This window comes from Festucalex cinctus, chromosome 19, assembly GCF_051991245.1.
Source record: "Festucalex cinctus isolate MCC-2025b chromosome 19, RoL_Fcin_1.0, whole genome shotgun sequence".
NCBI classification, from domain to species: Eukaryota; Metazoa; Chordata; class Actinopteri; order Syngnathiformes; family Syngnathidae; genus Festucalex; species Festucalex cinctus.
In genome coordinates, this window is record NC_135429.1 from 1,958,125 (window position 1) to 1,977,157 (window position 19,033).

At 38.7% G+C, this 19,033-nt stretch overlaps 4 protein-coding genes and 3 non-coding genes across 9 annotated transcripts in view; 6 read left to right on the forward strand and 1 right to left on the reverse strand.

Moving 5' to 3' along the window:
- Positions 1–2,972, reverse strand: part of cdcp1b (CUB domain containing protein 1b) — a 32,852-nt gene extending 29,880 nt beyond the window's left edge. For all 3 annotated transcript variants that reach the window (XM_077506474.1, XM_077506471.1, XM_077506469.1), the window contains exons 1-2: positions 2,830–2,972; positions 1,882–2,105 (exon numbers count right to left, since the gene is read on the reverse strand). The gene's annotated coding sequence lies outside the window, so the exon portion shown is untranslated. The remainder of the gene's footprint in view (positions 1–1,881; positions 2,106–2,829) is intronic.
- cratb (carnitine O-acetyltransferase b) lies at positions 214–10,400 on the forward strand. Its single transcript, XM_077506475.1, has 15 exons — positions 214–595; positions 1,914–2,138; positions 2,841–2,959; positions 3,574–3,627; positions 4,532–4,697; positions 4,972–5,146; positions 5,270–5,360; positions 6,298–6,385; positions 6,467–6,567; positions 6,681–6,800; positions 7,372–7,494; positions 7,824–7,959; positions 8,028–8,090; positions 8,744–8,881; positions 9,803–10,400. Exons 1-15 carry the CDS (start codon positions 545–547, stop codon positions 10,004–10,006), a joined length of 1,854 nt encoding a protein of 617 aa, XP_077362601.1. The 5' UTR covers positions 214–544; the 3' UTR covers positions 10,007–10,400.
- A 665-nt stretch (positions 10,401–11,065) lies between these two features.
- ppt2b (palmitoyl-protein thioesterase 2b) lies at positions 11,066–16,115 on the forward strand. Its single transcript, XM_077507848.1, has 8 exons — positions 11,066–11,498; positions 11,853–12,006; positions 12,400–12,495; positions 12,590–12,697; positions 13,032–13,115; positions 13,468–13,552; positions 13,719–13,773; positions 14,197–16,115. Exons 1-8 carry the CDS (start codon positions 11,307–11,309, stop codon positions 14,338–14,340), a joined length of 918 nt encoding a protein of 305 aa, XP_077363974.1. The 5' UTR covers positions 11,066–11,306; the 3' UTR covers positions 14,341–16,115.
- A 629-nt stretch (positions 16,116–16,744) lies between these two features.
- Positions 16,745–19,016, forward strand: rps5 (ribosomal protein S5). The gene is made up of 6 exons (XM_077506045.1): positions 16,745–16,855; positions 17,486–17,589; positions 17,844–18,053; positions 18,318–18,446; positions 18,720–18,818; positions 18,909–19,016. Coding segments are annotated over exons 1-6 (612 nt in total). The 5' UTR covers positions 16,745–16,854; the 3' UTR covers positions 18,978–19,016.
- On the forward strand, positions 17,629–17,763 carry LOC144008210 (small nucleolar RNA SNORA3/SNORA45 family). Its single transcript, XR_013280727.1, has one exon. It is a non-coding gene; the product is annotated as a small nucleolar RNA SNORA3/SNORA45 family (small nucleolar RNA).
- On the forward strand, positions 18,104–18,236 carry LOC144008208 (small nucleolar RNA SNORA3/SNORA45 family). The gene has a single exon (XR_013280725.1). It is a non-coding gene; the product is annotated as a small nucleolar RNA SNORA3/SNORA45 family (small nucleolar RNA).
- Positions 18,530–18,664, forward strand: LOC144008209 (small nucleolar RNA SNORA3/SNORA45 family). Its single transcript, XR_013280726.1, has one exon. It is a non-coding gene; the product is annotated as a small nucleolar RNA SNORA3/SNORA45 family (small nucleolar RNA).
- Positions 19,017–19,033: the final 17 nt, after the last annotated feature.

The window sequence follows — 19,033 nt, forward strand, 5'->3', positions numbered from 1 at the left end:
TATAATTTTACCAGCCTGCTTTAACACAAGTACAGTACAGGTACTTTATTTTTAAGTAGAGTATAAAAAGTTAACTATAAAAAATAAAAACTTGTGTTTGTCAAAATGTTCCCGTCATTGTTTTGTTCCTTCTTCTTCCGGTGAAACAGCGACACGTAATGGAGGAATGCGGTACTGCAGTTAGTTTTCATATCTCCGTTTACGGAAACTACTTTTGACGTCAACACGTGTGCAGGCTTGCCCTGAGTTCACTTCAGTACGTGAGGCGTTGCATGCATGTTCCTGCTTCCGAAATAACAACGACGCAGAGGAGGGTAGGTCCGTTGTTGTTCTTTCTCTGTTTTCAACTTGGACTCTGCTTCGTCGATGAAGACTCTCTTGCACATCTTCGATGGAGCACGACTCATAGTTTGTCATATGAAGCCACAACGACTGTGCTAAAGGGTGGGGGGGTTCCATAGGCCGAGGACTTTTAAAGTTTTCGTTCGTATGCTGAGCACGTCTGACAGATGCAAAGGCGACTACAGGCTTGATTGGAGGAAACATGATTTCCAGCAGGATCCAACCGGGAGCGTGCAGACTATGGTTTACTCGTGTACGTATTTTTATTTTATACACGCTTGTGCACGTCTTTGTGCGTCTGTCTTCAGTCTTGCATCAACTGTGTGAGCAAAACGTTTTCTTTCTTTCTTTTTGCAAAGCTACATTTGTAAATAGGGTTTTAAAAAAAGTTTAGAATGCATATGTGTTTTAAAATAATAATAATAATAATAGTAATAATAATAATAATAATTAATTGCAATTAATAATAATTGGATTGCAATTAATGACCCATTTTTTAAAAATAAAAAATGTACTGTATATGAAATTTTTTTTATTTTTGTATTTTATATTTTACAATAAGCCAATTAATTAATAAGAATTTTTTTTAATAAAAATGAATAAACAAGTGAAATATGTAAAAATTTACATTTATTTTAATAGTTAATTACATTTTGTTTATTTTATTAATTTAATTTGAAGAAATTACTGTTTAATCAAATAATATTTTGGTTTTAAAAGGATCAATCAAATGCATTTAATACAATAAACAAATAAAACATATCTAAATATAAAAAAAATAGATTAAAAAAAATAAACATAACATGAATAAATACAATTTTAATTACCCATTTTTTAAAAATTAATGCCACAAATACAGGACTGTCTCAGAACATTAGAATATTGTGAAAAAGTCCTTTATTTTCTGTAAACCAATAAAAAAAACAAAAAAAACAGTGTCATACATTACGGATTCACTTGGAAACACTTGCAGGTGTTTCGAGTTAATTAGACGATTCAAGTGATTAGTTGAATAGCATATACTAGTATACTTTTTCATGATATTCTAATATTTTGAGATAGGATATTTGAGTTTTGTTTAAGTTGTAAGCCATAATCAACAATTTTAAAATAATAAAAGGCTTGCAATATTTCAGTTTATTTGTAATGAATCCAGAATGTATGACATTTTTGTTTTGTTTTTTTAGTTGCATTACAGAAAATAAAGGACTTTATTTCAATATTCTAATTTTCTGAGACAGGACTGTAGAGGACTTGTAAACAAGTTTGTGTTGCTCTGTTTTGACTTATTTTTGTTCCATTATTGGTCATTTTGTGTATGTGTTTATCAATATCAAAGACATGAAGGGATGCTTGCATTAGATTTAAATATAAAAGCCTATATTTGGGTGCATCCTACACAAACTGTAATAATATATACAAAAATGAAACTGACACAAAAATATGAAATGAAATGAAATTAAAATATATAGATAAAATTCCAATATAAGGAGCATTATTAGTACCAACATAACATGTTTTAAACAACTTTTGACTCACATATGTAAAACCACCGTTGACGTTTCCTCCAGGTGACATCCAGGCAGGAGCTGAGCATGTCCACCTTCGTGCCCCCGCAGCCGGTGCCTCCCCTTGGTCAGACCCTGCAGGCCTATATGAGAGGCCTGGAGCCCCTCATACCGCCCGAGGAGCTCGCCCACACCCGCAGGGTGATACGGGAGTTCGCCGGGCGTGGTGGTCTCGGTGCGGAGCTTCAGAAGGGCCTGGAAAGGAGGGCCAGAAAGACAGACAACTGGGTATGTGTTTTGGCTTTCGTCTCACTTGGGAAAGGTGACACATGTTTGCTGATGGATTGATGTGTTGGTAAAGCACAAAGAATGCAACAGTTACTGGATAGCTGTATTGTAGTGCTTAAATCAGTGTACACACTTAACCATTGTCAAATTTGAGCACCTTTTTTAAACCTTAAAATCAAAGTCAGATTTTATTCTTGCGCGGTTTCCTCCGAAAATGGCTAAGCCGCCAAATGTAAGAGTAAAACATGTTATTTATAACCGCAATTACAAGTTCAGCCAAGTGTGAAGCTTGTGCTGTTGCCGTACACAAATGGAGTAGCAACCGGTTTTGTTGTGTTTGTATAACGTCATTCCAAGTCATTCACAAAAGTCCAAATGACAAAAAGAGCTTGGAACTGCAATGTAGTTAGCAAATGAGCTAACAGTTAGCCTAGCTTTCTACTATTTCTTTTTCTTTGTATTTAATTCATGCTACCTCTCGTAGGTCAATAAGAGAACTGTATTATTAAATGTTTAGGTGTTGTCTATGTTATTGTTTAATATCTATTATCTAATGTTAAATGTTTGTCTATTGAGGCGAAACAATACAAATAGTATGTTGACATTCCCTACACGCTTCTCTATACATCCTGATAGTACAAATGGAACCATTTTCAATGATACAAAACATATTAGACTAGTTTTTGTGTACCTTCCCTGTAGATCACAGACTGGTGGGTGCAGTGGGCCTACTTGGAAAGTCGACTGCCGCTGCCTGTTCACTCCAACCCGGCCATTTCTCTCCCCAGACGAGATTACAATGGCTGGAGGAGCCAACTGTTGTGAGTAAACAATGACTGCGCTACACGCAGCACGTGGAGCTAACGCGTAGCTAATCTTGTACTAAAGGAATGGAGTGCATTTCAAAACACAATTAGTTGGCTATATATGATGTTAGGCTACTTTGTAAGCCATTTTATTTTATTTTATTTTTGTTCTGCTCCAGTATAGAGGCATATTTCCCACATGGAACATAATTAGTTAAGCAACAGGAAGTGTAGCTGCCTTGTGCTTTAGCCGCTAATTTACTCTGGAAATAACATAGCATCTAAGCTAGCATGCGTCATGGCTAGCGATATGCTTTTGGTGCGACATGAAACTCATTTTAAACAGCTTTTGATGGTATATTATATACTATACATGTGTTGTCAGAAGCTATTATAAACAAAATATGGTGTTTATTGTTTGTAATGTCTTTAGAAGAAAAAAAAAAAGGAAAATGCGGGTCCCAGGGTGACAACAGTCGAGAATCACAAAAGTTGACAAAATAATAATAATAATAATGATGTAGCCATGACAAAGATGCTATTCTCCTTATTTCAAGACAGTATACAGCAAAATGATTTTATTTTAAGGTAGTATTATTTTGTACTAACAATAATTTGTGTCCTTTCAGGTTTGCTTCCAAGCTGATTGTAGCAGTACTTGAATTTAAAGCCAAACTTGACGCGTAAGTCCTAAATGTGAATGCCCTATATACGAAAAATGATCAAATGATCCTGCTTCATGTTTTGAAAGTTGGGTGTGCTAATATTTATTCATATTTCTAACGGTACTGTAGTGAATTGAACTACACTCAGGTGGCAGTAATCCTCTAATAACCCCCGTAATCTGTCGCACTGCTATTTGTGTGTGCTGACCTTCAGCCCTGCTGGCAAGGCCTTGTATTCCTTTGCTGTATGAAGTTAATCTGTTTCTAAATATACTTGAACACACTTATTTGTAATAGTATCTGTGCCAGGATTACAGTTTGTTTTAACAAGATTTGTGAAATATGAGCTCTTGTTATGAAAACAAGTCATTTGTGGATGTTAACTTGGTGTCTCCCACCTATTTACATGCAATACGTACGTCATTGGCCTACCTCAGGGGTCTGCAACCTGTGGCTTTGGAGCCACATGTGGCTCTTTAGTCCCTCTCATGTGGCTCCCCGTGGCTCTATAAAATAAAAAATAGCATCAATTAATATATATATATTTTTTTTACATATTTATTAGTAGACCAAATATTCTGCAGATGAATTAACGTTTTAGATAGAAATTAATTAAATATTCCAAAAAATGTAAAAAAATAACAAATAATAATTTGTCAGAAAAATGTGCTTGCATAAAAAAACAAAACAAAAAACCCCCCATAAAAAACGTATAAATACGTTTTTGGGACCGTGGTACTATATAAAATAGAACGTTTTTATACGTGTTTGGGAGTGAATGAGTTAATTGATACTGCACTTTATGTAAAAACAAAACAAAAATTAGAGTTATGTCGCATTGGAAAATATATTTGATAAATCGCTATTACTGGTAATCAAATTAACTCAGTGATGAAAATGTTTGGTTTTTTTTACCTGTTAGTGGCCGGCTGCCATTGGAGTACATGCGAGGCAGGCCTCTGTGCATGGAGCTCTACCCGCTGCTCTTCTCGTCCTGTCGCATCCCGGGGCCCAAACACGACTACGTCGCTCACTACGGGACCTCCCGACGATCACCAACGCACATCACTGTGGTCCGGAACTACCAGGTCAGCAATGTTGAGCTCATTATTTTCATATTCGTACTTGGACTGACTGCGATTGGGTATTTGTTGGAGGAACATATGAACCTTGAGATATTTTCATGTACAATAGGAAGCAAAAGAAGGAAGTCAAATATTTTGACCTCCCGTGTTCCTTTGTTTGTGTTCCGCTGTAGGAACAGAATTATGTCATGAACTGAGCCATGTAGATAGAGTACATCCGTGAAAATAATCAGGCAATATTTATTTTTGTGTTTAGTATGTTTTGTTCTGGTCGTAGTTCTTCCAGCTGGAGGTGTACAACAGCGACGGGTCCCGTCTGACGGAGAGTCAGATTCACGGGCAGTTGCTGAGGATCAGGTCTCAGTCCTGGAAGACGGACAAGGAGCCGATGGGCATCCTGACCAGTGACCATCGCAACACGTGGGGACAGGCCTACAACCGGCTGCTGAGAGGTAAAAAAAAAAATACAAATGTACGAGCCTCAGATCTGTACGATGCCATGAAAGATTTTTTTTTTTCGACATCTATTTACATCCTTGTCCTCCTGTGCCTTTCTATACCCTTGTGTCACCCAGATAAGCTGAACCGGGAATCCGTGCAGGCAATTGAGAGGGGGCTTTTTTCGCTATGTCTGGATTCTCCGGTTATGAGGATATCGGATGAACGGTATGTATGCACGCACGCACATTTATACATAGGTTAAGCAGTAGATTGCTGGCTAGAACCCCAGTTTCCCTTCACAGGAAACCGAACACCCAGATGCTTGCGCTCCGTCGTCGGTGTGTGAATGAGATGTTTATTTTACTGCCATGGCAACATTATTGATGAAAGGGCTGCACAAAGGGGAAGCCAACCCCAAAAAATAAAATTAATGACAATAATCTTATATGTGACCTCACTAGTCTAAACATGACATTCTGATTAATATTACATTTGTGGAATATGAGCTAAGCAGCAATTTCCAGCAGTTTTTATCAATGTCAGAAGGCGGCCATTTTGTCACTTGCTGTCACATGAAAATGACATCAATGTTGCTCAGGTCTCAAGTAACAACCAATCACAGCTCAGCTTCAGAGAACAGGGTGAGCTGTGATTGGTTGTTGCCCGAGCCCTGAGCAGCTGTGATGTCATCTTCAGTTGACAACAGGTGGCAAAATGGCCGCCACCTGACATGGACAAAAACGGATGGATTTTGCTTCATAAACTCATATTTCACAAATGTAATATTACGGTAATCAGAATGTCGTCTTTAGACTAGTGAGGTCACATATAACAGATTGTCAAGAAATGTTTATGGTTAATAACTTTGAAAGGAATATACTTTAAAGCAGGGGTGTCAAACTCATAGTAGCTCAGGGGCCACATGGAGGAAAATGTATTAGCAAGTGGGCAGGATCAGTAAAATAATGGTATACAACTTAAAAACAATTCCAAACCCCTACTCTCTGTTTATTGATTGTTCCAACATTCCAATTTTTTTAATTTTTTAATTTACAAAATCATCTTGCGGGCCGGATTAAACCCCTTTTGCGTGCCTGATCCGGCCCGCGGGCCGTATGTTTGATAGCGTTGCTTTTAAAGAAACCACAATTATGATGAACAGATATGCTAGCCGTAAAGCAGCCCAGGTCCTGCACGGAGGCGGGACCTTCTCCAACAGTGGCAACCGCTGGTTTGACAAAACTCTGCAGGTGAGCGAGCAAGCTGCTCACCGTCGACAAACGCAAAAGTTGAAAGCGGCGCCGGTTTGTTGACTTTGTGTGTTTGGACAGTTTGTGATCGGCGAGGACGGCTCGTGGGGTCTCCTGTATGAACAGGCCACAGCTGAAGGGCCGCCCATCGCCACCCTGCTGGATTATATCCTGCGCCACTGGTAATAAAACTGCATGACTCCAACCCCCCTTTTATGAACTAAACTAATGAATCACTTGCACTAGTCTAACAAAACTTTGTTTTGTTTTGCTTTGTTTTTTTAATTGCCTGCAGTGAGAATCCAGACCCAACGAGAGCACCTCTGGTCCCTCTTCCAATGCCCAAGAAGCTTTACTTCCATATAGACAGAGAAATCAAGAGGGACATCGAGAATGCCAAGCAGAACCTTGATATGTAAGTTGTATAACTTGGGTAACAATTTGAAGATTAGAAAAGACTTATCTTGCTGTGTATTGACAACCAGACCTTTTGTTTCCACTTACTTGTTACGTTTGTCCCCAACTGTAAATGAACCCTTGATTAAAAAAAAAAAAAAAGAGAACTCTTGTTGACCTAGTTCTTTTTCTCTTTCTTAGAATCCCATAATAACAACAATGAGTTGTATGACGTTAAGCCTGCCGCACACTGGCGCTATCTGCTGAGCAAAAAGTCATTTGAGACCGTTTGCTCAGCAGATAAGCTCACTGTGTGTTTAATTTTCGACGAGTTGACATGAATAGCTGACATGGTTTGTTTGTTTTTTGCTTTGCGATGTGGCAAACTTGCCATGTTCGCTACTTTGGCGAAATGCTAAGAGCAGAAGTTCAGTTTGACTAATAAAATTAAAGTTTTTCAACAATGTTTTATCAGATGTTGCATCTCTAAACAAAGTAGTCTGAAGTTTATGAGGAAAGTATACAGGAAAAGCCACTGCTAATTCAGAATGATTAAATATACTCAAATGTTTTTTTGTTTTTTTTTCCAGACTGATAAATGACCTGGACGTGAATGTATTCAACTTTACGGAATTTGGCAAAGACGTTCCCAAGCAGCACAAACTGAGTCCCAACTCCTTCATCCAGGTGGCGCTGCAGCTGGCCTACTACAGGTAAAATCAAAACTGACGTTTGAAAATATTTGCAACATGAATTCATTTATTACGGAATAATAATTTGGATATTTCCGATACCATGTTTTTTTTTTTTTAAGGACCAATACCAGTTTGAGTAAATTTTCTCCTTTTTTTAATAGTACCAATACCTTGAAATAAGGCCAAATATCCGCCTGTTGTCAATACCTGGTATTGCTACTCGCCCATCCCTAAATTTGAATACAATCCAATTAGAACTGATTTAAAAAAAAAAAATCTGTACAGCAGCAAAACAAATGGACATATAGAATTTCATATTTGCATATGTCTTCCGTTTGTGTTGGTAGAGTTCATGGCGACGTGTGCGCCACCTGCGACATCGCCTCTCAGAGGATGTTCCGGAAAGGAAGGACCGATTACATCCGCTCGCCTTCAAGCCAGATGCTTAAATTCATCCTTGCCTTCGTCGATCCGTCCGTGTCGGTGAGCAGGCGTGCAATGTTTGATTTTGAACGTTTTGTTATTGTTATTTATTTTGTCTTGCCTTGCAGCGTGAAGCCAAACTCCAACTGTTGACAGAAGCGATTGATGCCTACTCGGCTCTGACTGACCAGGTAACCAAACTATTTAAAAATAAATAAATAAGTATAGATAGGTCTGGTGCCACTGAACATTTTGAGTGGTTGAAATTGAAAAAAAATATATTCATAAATGACTTAGTTATGACATTTCAAAGGAAAAGCCATATTTTGGACAAAATCACAATAATTTAGTTCTATTCAGAAAACTGCCATTGTGTAAAAACTAAGCATGCAAAAAAAAAAAATCTGTTTTCATGACTTATAATCTTATTCAAGCCTCTAACTCTGTCATATGAAATATTCAAATTAGACTTTTATTTTCTATACATGTACAGCATAGTTAGTCTTGCTATTAGAATAATACTGCTATTATTAGCCCATAGAGACATTAAAAATAAATAACTAAATAAATAACTACATATGTATAGATAGGTCTGGTGCCACTGAACATTTTGAGTGGTTGACATCGGAAAAAATATTCATAAATGACTTAGTTATCACACTTCAAAGGAAAAGCCATTTTTTGGACAAAATCACAAGAATTTAAACTAAAATTTGCGCCCAGGAGTTAAAATGTCAATGAAAATTATGGTCAATGTAAATATGATTGTAAGTATTATTGTAAATCATGGTGCCACTTGTACAGTACATATGTCAAACAAAATGTCCATATTTGGACTCTGCAGGTACTTAAAGGACACGGCATAGACAGACACCTGCTGGGTCTCAAGCTGCAAGCCATTGAAGAGGGACTGAGCGTTCCCAAAATCTTCATGGATACTGCCTTTGGCCTGGCAACTCATTGGAAACTCCGAACTGGGCAGGTGTGGGCATACGTTTGTGAAAGAGTACAATTTGTTGGTTACGGTTTTATTTTGTGGGGCTTATTTTCATATGTAAGCGTGAATGCTTGTCTATACGTGACATGCTTTTGACGAGCAACCAGTACAGGAAACCAACCGGTGCTGATATAGTTTTTTAGAATGTACAAATTAGAACTTAATTTGACCTGATTTTGAAAACATGATTTGTAGAGATGTAACGATAACAGCAATATTGTGATATTGTGACATTAAAGCTGCCACAATATATCGTTGTCGTCATGTCACAATATTAAAAGCAGCACATCTCGGGTCGATTTTTATTTGTGCAGTTCTAGCACTCTAGTGGCTAGGTTATTAGTGCAGTTTAATTTTCATTCGGTACGTTTTGGCCCTTCTGTGTTTAAAATTCATTCTATTGGTCAGATGAAGGGGAACATAGTATGCTTGTGAACCAAGTCAGTATGTGGAGGAACTCAATGTGTGAGTGCATTAGCAAGTGCCTCAATATTAACTCATTTGCTCCCAAAAACGTCTAAAAACGTTCTATTTTAAATATTGCCAATATATTTATACTTTTTTTTTTTTTTATGCTAGAGCATATAGTAGGCTTTGATACAGCCTCTGACCTGAAGAGGTCTCTTAAAGCAATGGTAGTTATTACAAATAACTGCCAGCAGGTGGCAGCAGAGTATAAGAGATCAACCAACTTTTTTTTTGTTTCCTGATGAAAGAAGAGGCTCAAATCTTTCTTTTGGTAGGTTCCATGTTTTTATAGCAATAGATCACAATATTTTGTGAGTGGAGGAGATTAAGTTAAGTGTTGTACCGTAAATAAAGATGACTTGAGTACAAAAAAAAACAAAAAACTCTGCTTTTTTTTTCTTTCTTTTTTTTAATATTCATTTCTGTCTTCCCTTCAAGGTGCCTGCGAACACAGACAGCGTGATGTGTTTTGGTCCGCTGGTTCCTGACGGTTACGCCATATGTTACAACCCGCAGTCCGACCACGTCCACTTCTCCATAACTGCCTTCAACTGCTGCGAGGAGACAAATGCAGAAACGCTGGGCGTCGCCGTGAGGGACACCCTGTGCCAACTCTACGAACTGCTGGAGCCTACTGTGTAGCGCTACGTCGGACGAAGAGCATTCCACTTTTCACTCCTCTTTAGTCGTTAAGCAGATTTACAAAAGTGTTTATGAAAGGCTATTTCCTATCTTTTTTTTTTTGCATTGTTTATTTCACGGGTGCACACGTTTCTCTGTGTGTGAAAAGACATCTTAAGCATTAATCACAGTCAAAGTGTTTGTATGTACAGTACAGTATGATTCACTGTTACCGCCATCAATAAAGATTTGCAGGTGACTTGGTGTGGCTGTGAAGGACCAAAAATATGGAATAAAAACGTTGATGGTAACAAATGGTGCTATTGCTTGAATTAAGCTGATGTGGCCCAATTTGTAGGCATGTTTGCGCATAACTTTTTGGTTTGGTTAATAATAAAGCTTATGTTATTGCTCACTAAGGTGGTCTTTGTTCAGCTCACAATCCTTCTTGTAGTTCATCCCGAAAATGTGAGGTGAGGCTTTGTTCCAAACTCATCGAACCTTGGCTTCTTGACAGTATTCAGCAGACTGAATAATCGAATGAGGATGTGACGTCATAATCAGCATGCCTAATCGATCAGTGGACTGGACCGTTAGCGTTACAAACTACTGCATGTTTGTTCTATAATAGCGTCAATCAAACGGCCTCCCTAGGGCCTTCAGAATCAGCTAGTGTGTAAAACGATGTCAGCAATAGAACTGCTCCAACAATATATATATTTTTCTCCATCCTCACATATAGTCAAAGGGGGGCACGTTCCACAAGCAAAACACAGATGTTGCAATCTGCACACAATCAATCAGCATCTGGTGACTGTAATGTATATTGTTTACGTATTTGTTTTGAGATAAATATTGATTCTGATATTTCATCATGTTAAGATCGGTTTTAGCGAAATTGTTCATGGTAATTTACGTTACAATTCTCATGTACTTAGCTGTTAAGGGCGAACAATTTTGTTTTAAAGATTATATGGCACTAAAAAGCGTATTTTAAAGCTTTGAAACTGCAACTGCGCTGATTTGAAACCGGAAGTGACGTATATCGTGACGTTTCAATTTATACCGGAACAAATAAACTTCATGCTCGCTCGGCTGCAACACTCCGGTGTTTACCACCGTGTAATCGAACTACCGCTACTAAAGGGATTTTATTATTTATTTTAGCAGATGTCTGTTGAAAAACAACTGCGCGGAAGTTCCGACGTATTTATCAGGGCTTAGGTGGCAGGGAATGGAGCGAATATTAACTTTTATATTTAAATTATTTAACACCCCTCAGTTTTAATAGAGCACTGATTTATCTGGAGTACATATTGTTATGATGAAAAGCTTTACGACGGACTCGATCGTCCGAAGAAGGGAGAGGAGCAGCTGGGCAGCCAGTTTCCTGTGGCCACTGCTCGGTGCGTGTCTGTGGGCTGCAGCCGTCGCCTACAAGCCGGTGATCATCGTGCACGGCTTGTTCGACAGCTCGGGAGATTTTAAAAACCTGCAACGCTTCATTAACGTGGTAGGTTTTTCAGATGGTCAGAACGATGATGTTTGGCTTATCTCGTCTGCATTACAATTTTTACAAATCCTAATCTGCAGGATGTGATTTCAATTTAGCTTTTACTTTGGAAAACATTTTTTAATTTTTTTTGCGTATTTTCTGACAAGTTACGGGTCAATACAGTAACAGAATCATTATTATTTTGTGTTTGTACATCTGCATTGTCGCATTTAAATAATGTCCTTTTAAAAAAAATAATAATAATAATAAAGGGATTTTTTGTTTTTTTTTATCAACAGATTGATCATGTTTTTAAAAGAATCCCATAGGTACTTTTTTCATCTAAAACTTTGTTCTACCTCCTTTTTCCAGTCCCATCCTGGAACAAATGTGACCGTGATTGACTTGTTTGACCGAGGTTCCAGCCTGCAGCCCATGTGGAAGCAGGTGGATGGTTTCAAGGCTGCCATTTATCCTATCATGCAGAATTCCGCAGAAGGAGTCCATTTTATCTGCTATTCTCAAGGTACAGTATGTGCACGTGTGCGAGTCACACGAAGCAGTGGCATGTTCTGTAGTTGTAGTTATAGTGTTAGTATTGCATAAAAATGACCTTTTGACACATGGTGTTCACGTTACACAATGACTGCTGGTGAGAAAAGTAAGCATTTGTTTCGGTTTAACCACAGGCTGGAATGTCCCATGAAGCATTCTTCAATTCAGTCCATGTTGACATTTTCTGAATGTGAAGCTTATCAGGTTTTTCCTCGTGAATATTTGTTCTTATTGCTGTGTGATGATAATTTAGAAAAGTAAAAGCAGCATTTGTATATTTATTTATTTCAAGTTAGTCACCATGTTATTTTCCCCCACATTTCAGTTCAAATGTGTGGGACCAATATTGTTGATGTCGTTTCAGGTGGACTCATTTGCAGGGGAATATTATCCACTTTGCCAGATCACAACGTGCACTCGTTCATCTCGCTGTCTTCGCCTCAGGCCGGACAATATGGCGGTGAGTTCCTTAAAAAGCTTCAACACGCACTATTTAGTGACTGTTTGCGGTTCGCGTTACGATTATACGACCTTCTGCTTTTTGTTTTTCCCAGACACCGACTACTTGAAGTACCTGTTTCCTCAATTCGTCAAGTCCAACTTGTACCATCTCTGTTATACAGCCATAGGCCAGAGGGTATCAATCTGCAATTATTGGAATGGTGCGACTCAAAACAATAGTTTTGTTGTGTACATTTCTTGTCCTTTTGAATTATTGAATGTTCTTTTAAGTAGGGCTGAACAATTAATTCAAATTAACAGACTTTATTTCGTCGGCTGTTAGCCTTTATTTTATATATATATATATATATATATATATATATACTGTATAATGTATATTCTATGTATCAATATAGTGTTTAGATGTAAACATAATCACCTATTAATCGCAAAGATTCTTTTTCAAAAAGCTTCAGCCCTACTTTAAAGTGACTTTCAAAACACTGTTTGAATTTGGCAGAATAAACAAGTGCCTCTTTCCTCGTCCATCTTCAGATCCTCACCACAGGGACATGTACACCAACAGCAGTGATTATCTGGCGCTGCTCAACAGCGACAGACCCAATCCAAATTCAACAGGTCAGCCAATTCTTATTGCTTCAACTAAAGTTCACCTTCTACAGACCAGTGAGGTCTCGCGAGACGGGACATTCCGAGAATTGCGCCTCAGAAGCGAAACTCTCTTCAATGGGAAATACCGACAATTCGAAATTGTACTTTATCGAAATAGTACAATATCGCTTTTATTTTTGCGAAAAAGGGTAATGGAAACGCACCTATCGATTCATTTGTCAAGTATGACTCCAAAAGAGTTATGTTTTTTTTTTCCCTACCTATACAGAGGAGACATATGTTCAAATAGTTATATTATACGACATCTTTGAGTAAATTTTCTGACTATCATTAAGTAAGCCTCTTTTTCATCTCTCAGAATGGAAGAAAAACTTCTTGAGAATCGACAAGCTGGTGCTTGTGGGAGGACCAGACGATGGAGTCATCACTCCCTGGCAGTCGAGGTGAGTTCTTCTTTTGAAGTTACTACTGTACTGTTTTTACCCCACAACGTCCACATTTTTTGTTCTCGGTTTACATACATTACTGCAGGTTTGTTCCCTTTACATGTGCATGAACAGGTGACGCTCACGCACACATTCTGTCTTGTGTTCCGCTTGTATGTTTTAGTCAGTTTGGATTCTTTGATGACAATGAGACTGTCGTTGAGATGCAGCGACAAGGCGTGAGTAAGATCTAACCGATCTGTTTTGTTATTTTTTTTTAAGATATGATTTGAGGAGCCATTATTGTATTAGTTTTCATATAGCCAGACTAATCTAAAGATGGTATTCTGGTCAGTATTGGGTTTGTGGAATATAAATTGAGGAAAATCCATCTCTTTTTATCTGCCTCAGGAAGCGGCCATTTTGCCACTTGCTGTCGACTGAAAATGACGGCCAATCACGGCTCAGCTGTTTTCTGAAGCTGGTTCGTGATTGGTTGTTACCTGAGCAACTGTGATGTCATTTTCAGTCGACAGCAAGTGGCAAAATGGCCGCTCCCCATTCAGCAAACCCAATATTATAGACGACACAACGTTACATTGTAAAGAACATTATTTTGAAAAAGGCTAACCCTGATGTTGAACTCTCTTTTCTTAATCCAGATCTACTTAACGGACATCTTTGGTCTGAAGACGCTGGCGGCTCGTGGCGATCTCATCTTGTGTTCTGTTCCTTACGTCCAACATGTCTGGTGGCACTCGAATGAGACCGTATTTCACACTTGCATGGAGAAGTGGCTGGTTTAGAACCAAAAACGCTTCGTCATCAACGTCAACATTTGCTATGAAATCTTCATACAGTACTACAGGGGGTCCTCGGTTGACCACGTAGTCCTATGGTGGCAACCTAATCCAAATTGGTATGTGTAGTTGGAATACGCTGTCACTAAACTTTGCTAATGTAAAGTCAAACTGTTGTAAATATTTGTATGAAAACCCCTTCTTTGCTCTAAATATAAACAAATGAAAACTGAAATATAATGTAAAACTACAGAGTAGAGCTGCCAATGTGGAGTAAACATTTTTGGCTGGCAAATATGTTCGAACATAGTCGCATATTATTTGCGCATGCGCGAACCCGTTTTTAGGCATTTGCGCCACATTAACAATTCATTAGAAAATTAAGTAGACAAAAAACAGTTTTTATTCATAACTTTTACGATTTATTATGTCTGCCGTGCATGATTTAGATTCATCATTTTTTTTCACTCGTGCACGTGCAAATAATATGTGAAGGTATGCTAACTTTGTAGCATGTAGCCTACAAGTACGTTCAAACGTTTTTGCGACTCCGTTCGAACATACTCGCCAGTCAAAAATGTTTACTTCACATTGGCATCTCTATGCTTCCGTAGTAAAACAATGAAAGACAGCGGTAACTGAGCCTGCCGTTTGGTGCTGCGTGACGACGTATTGTTACGCCGCAATGCAAACTGGTTCATCATGTGCTGTTGTTAACCTCCAAATGACATATTTGGTATAAACCGAGGCCCCCTGTAAATGAACCACTACAATTTGGGGTCTGAACAATGTTATTATTTGGAAGTAATAACAGTCGTCGTTTTGATTTGATTTTATTTCCATTGCGAGGATGACACAAACTAACTGACATCTGTAAAATTGCAAACGCTTCTATAAAATAAATGTAGAGGTTGACCAGCATTTAAAGCTATTCACGAGGACCAGAATTTATTTGCAGCAACTCCATCAAAGCAACCCAACAGTGCCTGAGCAACGTTCTGTCATCTTGTGTCATTGCCTTACTCTCATTTAATGCAGTATTTCATTCTTTTGATAAATGCACGGTTTTCCATGTTTATTTGTTATTAACGGTAGCTATTTTATGAGTAGCACCAGTTTTAGTCGACGCCGCCTTAAATTTCCCCCTCATGCCTCAGTGTTCCATGTCCCAAACCGCAAGTGCTAAGATATACTGCCTGTTGTGATAGTGCTAAAAGAATTGAAGGATCGAAACTTTAAATTATTAGCCAGAGTGCAATATTATGCAGTAAATTGTAATAGTCTCTTTCTTTATTACCTTTCGTGTCACTTTTTTGCCTGTGCTTATAGGGGTTAGTCATTTCAACCTTTGATTGTGCCCATTTGGCAAGAGATTTGATTCTCATAATACATTCTGTGCTATTTCAGATAAGGATAATGTAATTTTTCATAGGAGTATTTATCAGTGGATCTAAAAGGACTTCTATTGAACTTCCTGAAAGGAATTCTCCACTTTATGATGATTTAAAACATGAGAGGGAAAGCTTTTACTGAAAAGGGAAAACGAGGTTTGTTTGAAGCTTTTGTATGTCATTTTGAAATATTTTACATTTGTTGTACTGTATGCTTGTACAGACTCACGTACCTTTATGGTATGGTTTGAAGGTATAAAGTGAAGTTGTACTTTTTAAAATTATAAACAGATACAGCTATTTTGTCATTGTCCTGAAATTTATACTGTGTAATGTGTTTGGGAAGCTGTTACTGTAAATGTATTTCCGCAATAAAATGTTTTAAACGTGCTTTGAGTGGTATCATTTAGAAAATAATGTATAGGTACATAATTTAGTATTAGATAATGTATTTAATATGTACAGTATAACCAGCAGTTATTCTCTATTATCGTCACCATATATATATATTTTTTGGCCTTAGCCATCTCAGGATGCTGACCACCAAATCAGCTACGATTTAGCCTTAACAGATTGTTTAATTTCATCCATGAAATGGAATTATGAATGCATTTGATCAGTATTCGTTTAAGTTTTTTGTGCTTTCTGGGAAAAAAAATGAGGGTGACGCTCAGGCCAGTTTATATTATAAAACAGATACTACTACACATTTTGACAGTGTTATAAATTTTAGGGTGTGTAATCTGTTTAAGAATGTGTTCAATAAAAGTATTTCCCAATAAAATGTTTAAAATGCGATCTGAGCAATACTTTTCTGAAAGTGTAAATACAGTAGTGAATGTAATGAAAAATACAATAAAATGTGACATAAATTTAGTGTATCATGTTTAACGAAGATATTTACCTATGCAAATAAACCTCTATATGTACTTGTTGACACAAACTGCTCCTTTCTAGTAATATAAAGTACGTTTTAATCATCCTTTTCAATCCCAACGTATAAAAACTACGTTACCCATCATGCACTGCGTACCGGAAACACGTATCCATCCAAGCGGATATGTGAGCGCAGCGCCGCAAGAAGGCCCTTTTCCGTCTCTGAGAAGTGTGCTTCAGACCGTCAGACACCAGTGAGTCAAATATACATTTTTAGTTGCGTTTTCTAGCACACAAAACAAATGTTGCCGTATTAATCGAAAGGACATTAACTCCCTGTCTTCCCAAAAGTTGTGACGAGCGTAGTAATTATGTGGAATGTCTTATTTTCCCTGAAAGTTTTTCGTCCTCATAACAATACTAAGCGCTAGCATGGTGCTAAGTTTTAGCCCATGTGGAAGCTAGCTAGCGGCTAACGACGTTTAACGGTGCATTCTCTATTGATTCTACGCGTCTGTTTTTATTGTAGCGTAGTTGACAAGTCTGACTTTTTGTGTTTTAGAAACTCATGCGGTAGGATTGTTTTAAAATTTGTTAATTGCAAACGTGTTGGGAGACGCGCGTGCGCGAAGGCCCTGCTTAGGAAAGGCAACCAGCCATTACTGTTAACTTAGAAGCTGAAGTAGTTGACAGGCATATAATTCATTAACATTTTTTTCTAAATAGTTTTAGCCCTCCTCCAAGCTTCAAACAAATTTAAAGCCTTATAAACAAACATTTTTGTCTCGCACAGTTCTCCAAATATATATATATATATAAAAAAAAAAAACATGAACCACATAGCTGGCAAGCATTGTGAAACTAAATCTATTTACTGTGCACAGTGACTGAGTGGGAGACCGCCCCAGCCGTGGCTGAGACTCCTGAGATCAAACTGTTTGGCAAGTGGAGCACCGACGATGTCCAGATCAATGACATCTCCCTGCAGGTGAGCACAGCCCCTTGAGGGAACGTTTTGGTGATGAAAAGCGAGGCTAGAGTCACACCTCGGCATTTCTCCGTTGTCCTGGTGTGCTAGCGCGCTCGCAGAGAAATGCGTCTCTGCGTATTCATTGGCTGTTTTCCTCCAGTGGCTCAGCCAATCACCAGCTTAGACACATGACCAGTTTAATAGGCACCTCAAATGCAAAAAAAAAAAAAAAAAAAAAAACCCAGTTGTTTAATGGCTCTTTTGGGTTGCAGGACTACATTGCCGTGAAGGAGAAGTACGCCAAGTACCTGCCTCACTCTGGCGGCCGTTACGCCGCCAAGCGTTTCCGCAAGGCACAGTGCCCCATTGTGGAGCGTCTGACCAACTCCATGATGATGCACGGCCGCAACAACGGCAAGAAGCTGATGACCGTGCGCATCGTCAAGCACGCCTTCGAGATCATCCACCTGCTGACTGGAGAGGTGCGACATTTTTAACTTGGATCACATTTGGAAATAATCGAGTTTAGTCAAGCGAGGCTAGAGTCACGCCTTGACATTGCGCTGTTGTCCTGGCGTGCTAGAGCGCTCGCAGAGCAAACGTCTCTGCTTATTCATTGGCTGGCGTCTCATGTGGCTCAGCCAATCACCAGCTTGGACACATGACCTATTAAATGGCACCTGAGGAAGAACTTATTTTCTATTTATTCTTTTTTTTTTTTTAAATAACTTTTATTGTTATTGTAGAATCCCCTGCAAGTGTTGGTGAACGCCATCATCAACAGTGGACCCCGTGAGGACTCCACCCGTATTGGCCGCGCCGGTACCGTCAGGAGGCAGGCCGTGGATGTGTCGCCCCTCCGTAGAGTCAACCAGGTAACACGACAAACCCAAGCTTTGCGCTAAACTTCATACTGTGACGTTGAAGCTCCTGATAAATGACAAAATTGCCAATTTAACGCGAGGCTAGAGTCACGCCTCGACACCCGTTTGTTGTCCTGGCGTGCTAGAGCGCTCGCAGAATGAAACGTCTGTGCTTATTCATTGGCTGTAGTCTTGAGGTGGCCCAGCCAATCACCAACTCAGACACATCACATTGCCGGTGTTTGCGTAGCCACGTTTGTGACAATTTCTGTCGTTACGTTGCAGGCTATTTGGCTGCTGTGCACGGGCGCAAGAGAAGCTGCTTTTAGGAACATCAAGACCATTGCCGAGTGCCTGGCTGATGAGCTCATCAATGCTGCAAAGGTCTGTTCATGGAGTGCAATTGCTTGATTGCTGTAGCCAGAATGTAGTTTGATTTCTTGAACTCTGGATATTCCCCCCCTCCCCCCTCAGGGTTCATCTAACTCTTACGCCATCAAGAAGAAAGACGAGTTGGAGAGAGTTGCCAAGTCCAACCGTTAAATGTTCTAACAAATCAATAAATTTGGATACATCACTTTACTATTTTGTTGTCAGAC

Bases quoted from the DNA above. Each gene is read 5' to 3' on its own strand.
- cratb (XM_077506475.1), top strand. From the start codon at position 545: ATGATTTCCAGCAGGATCCAACCGGGAGCGTGCAGACTATGGTTTACT. The intron at 4,698-4,971 runs GTCAGCAATGTT...TTCTGGTCGTAG, and splicing joins CTGTGGTCCGGAACTACCAG to TTCTTCCAGCTGGAGGTGTA. The intron at 5,361-6,297 runs GTATGTATGCAC...TATGATGAACAG, and splicing joins ATGAGGATATCGGATGAACG to ATATGCTAGCCGTAAAGCAG.
- ppt2b (XM_077507848.1), top strand. From the start codon at position 11,307: ATGATGAAAAGCTTTACGACGGACTCGATCGTCCGAAGAAGGGAGAGG. The intron at 12,698-13,031 runs GTGCGACTCAAA...GTCCATCTTCAG, and splicing joins AATCTGCAATTATTGGAATG to ATCCTCACCACAGGGACATG. The intron at 13,116-13,467 runs GTCAGCCAATTC...TTCATCTCTCAG, and splicing joins ACCCAATCCAAATTCAACAG to AATGGAAGAAAAACTTCTTG.
- rps5 (XM_077506045.1), top strand. The intron at 18,447-18,719 runs GTAACACGACAA...GTTACGTTGCAG, and splicing joins CCCTCCGTAGAGTCAACCAG to GCTATTTGGCTGCTGTGCAC. The intron at 18,819-18,908 runs GTCTGTTCATGG...CTCCCCCCTCAG, and splicing joins AGCTCATCAATGCTGCAAAG to GGTTCATCTAACTCTTACGC.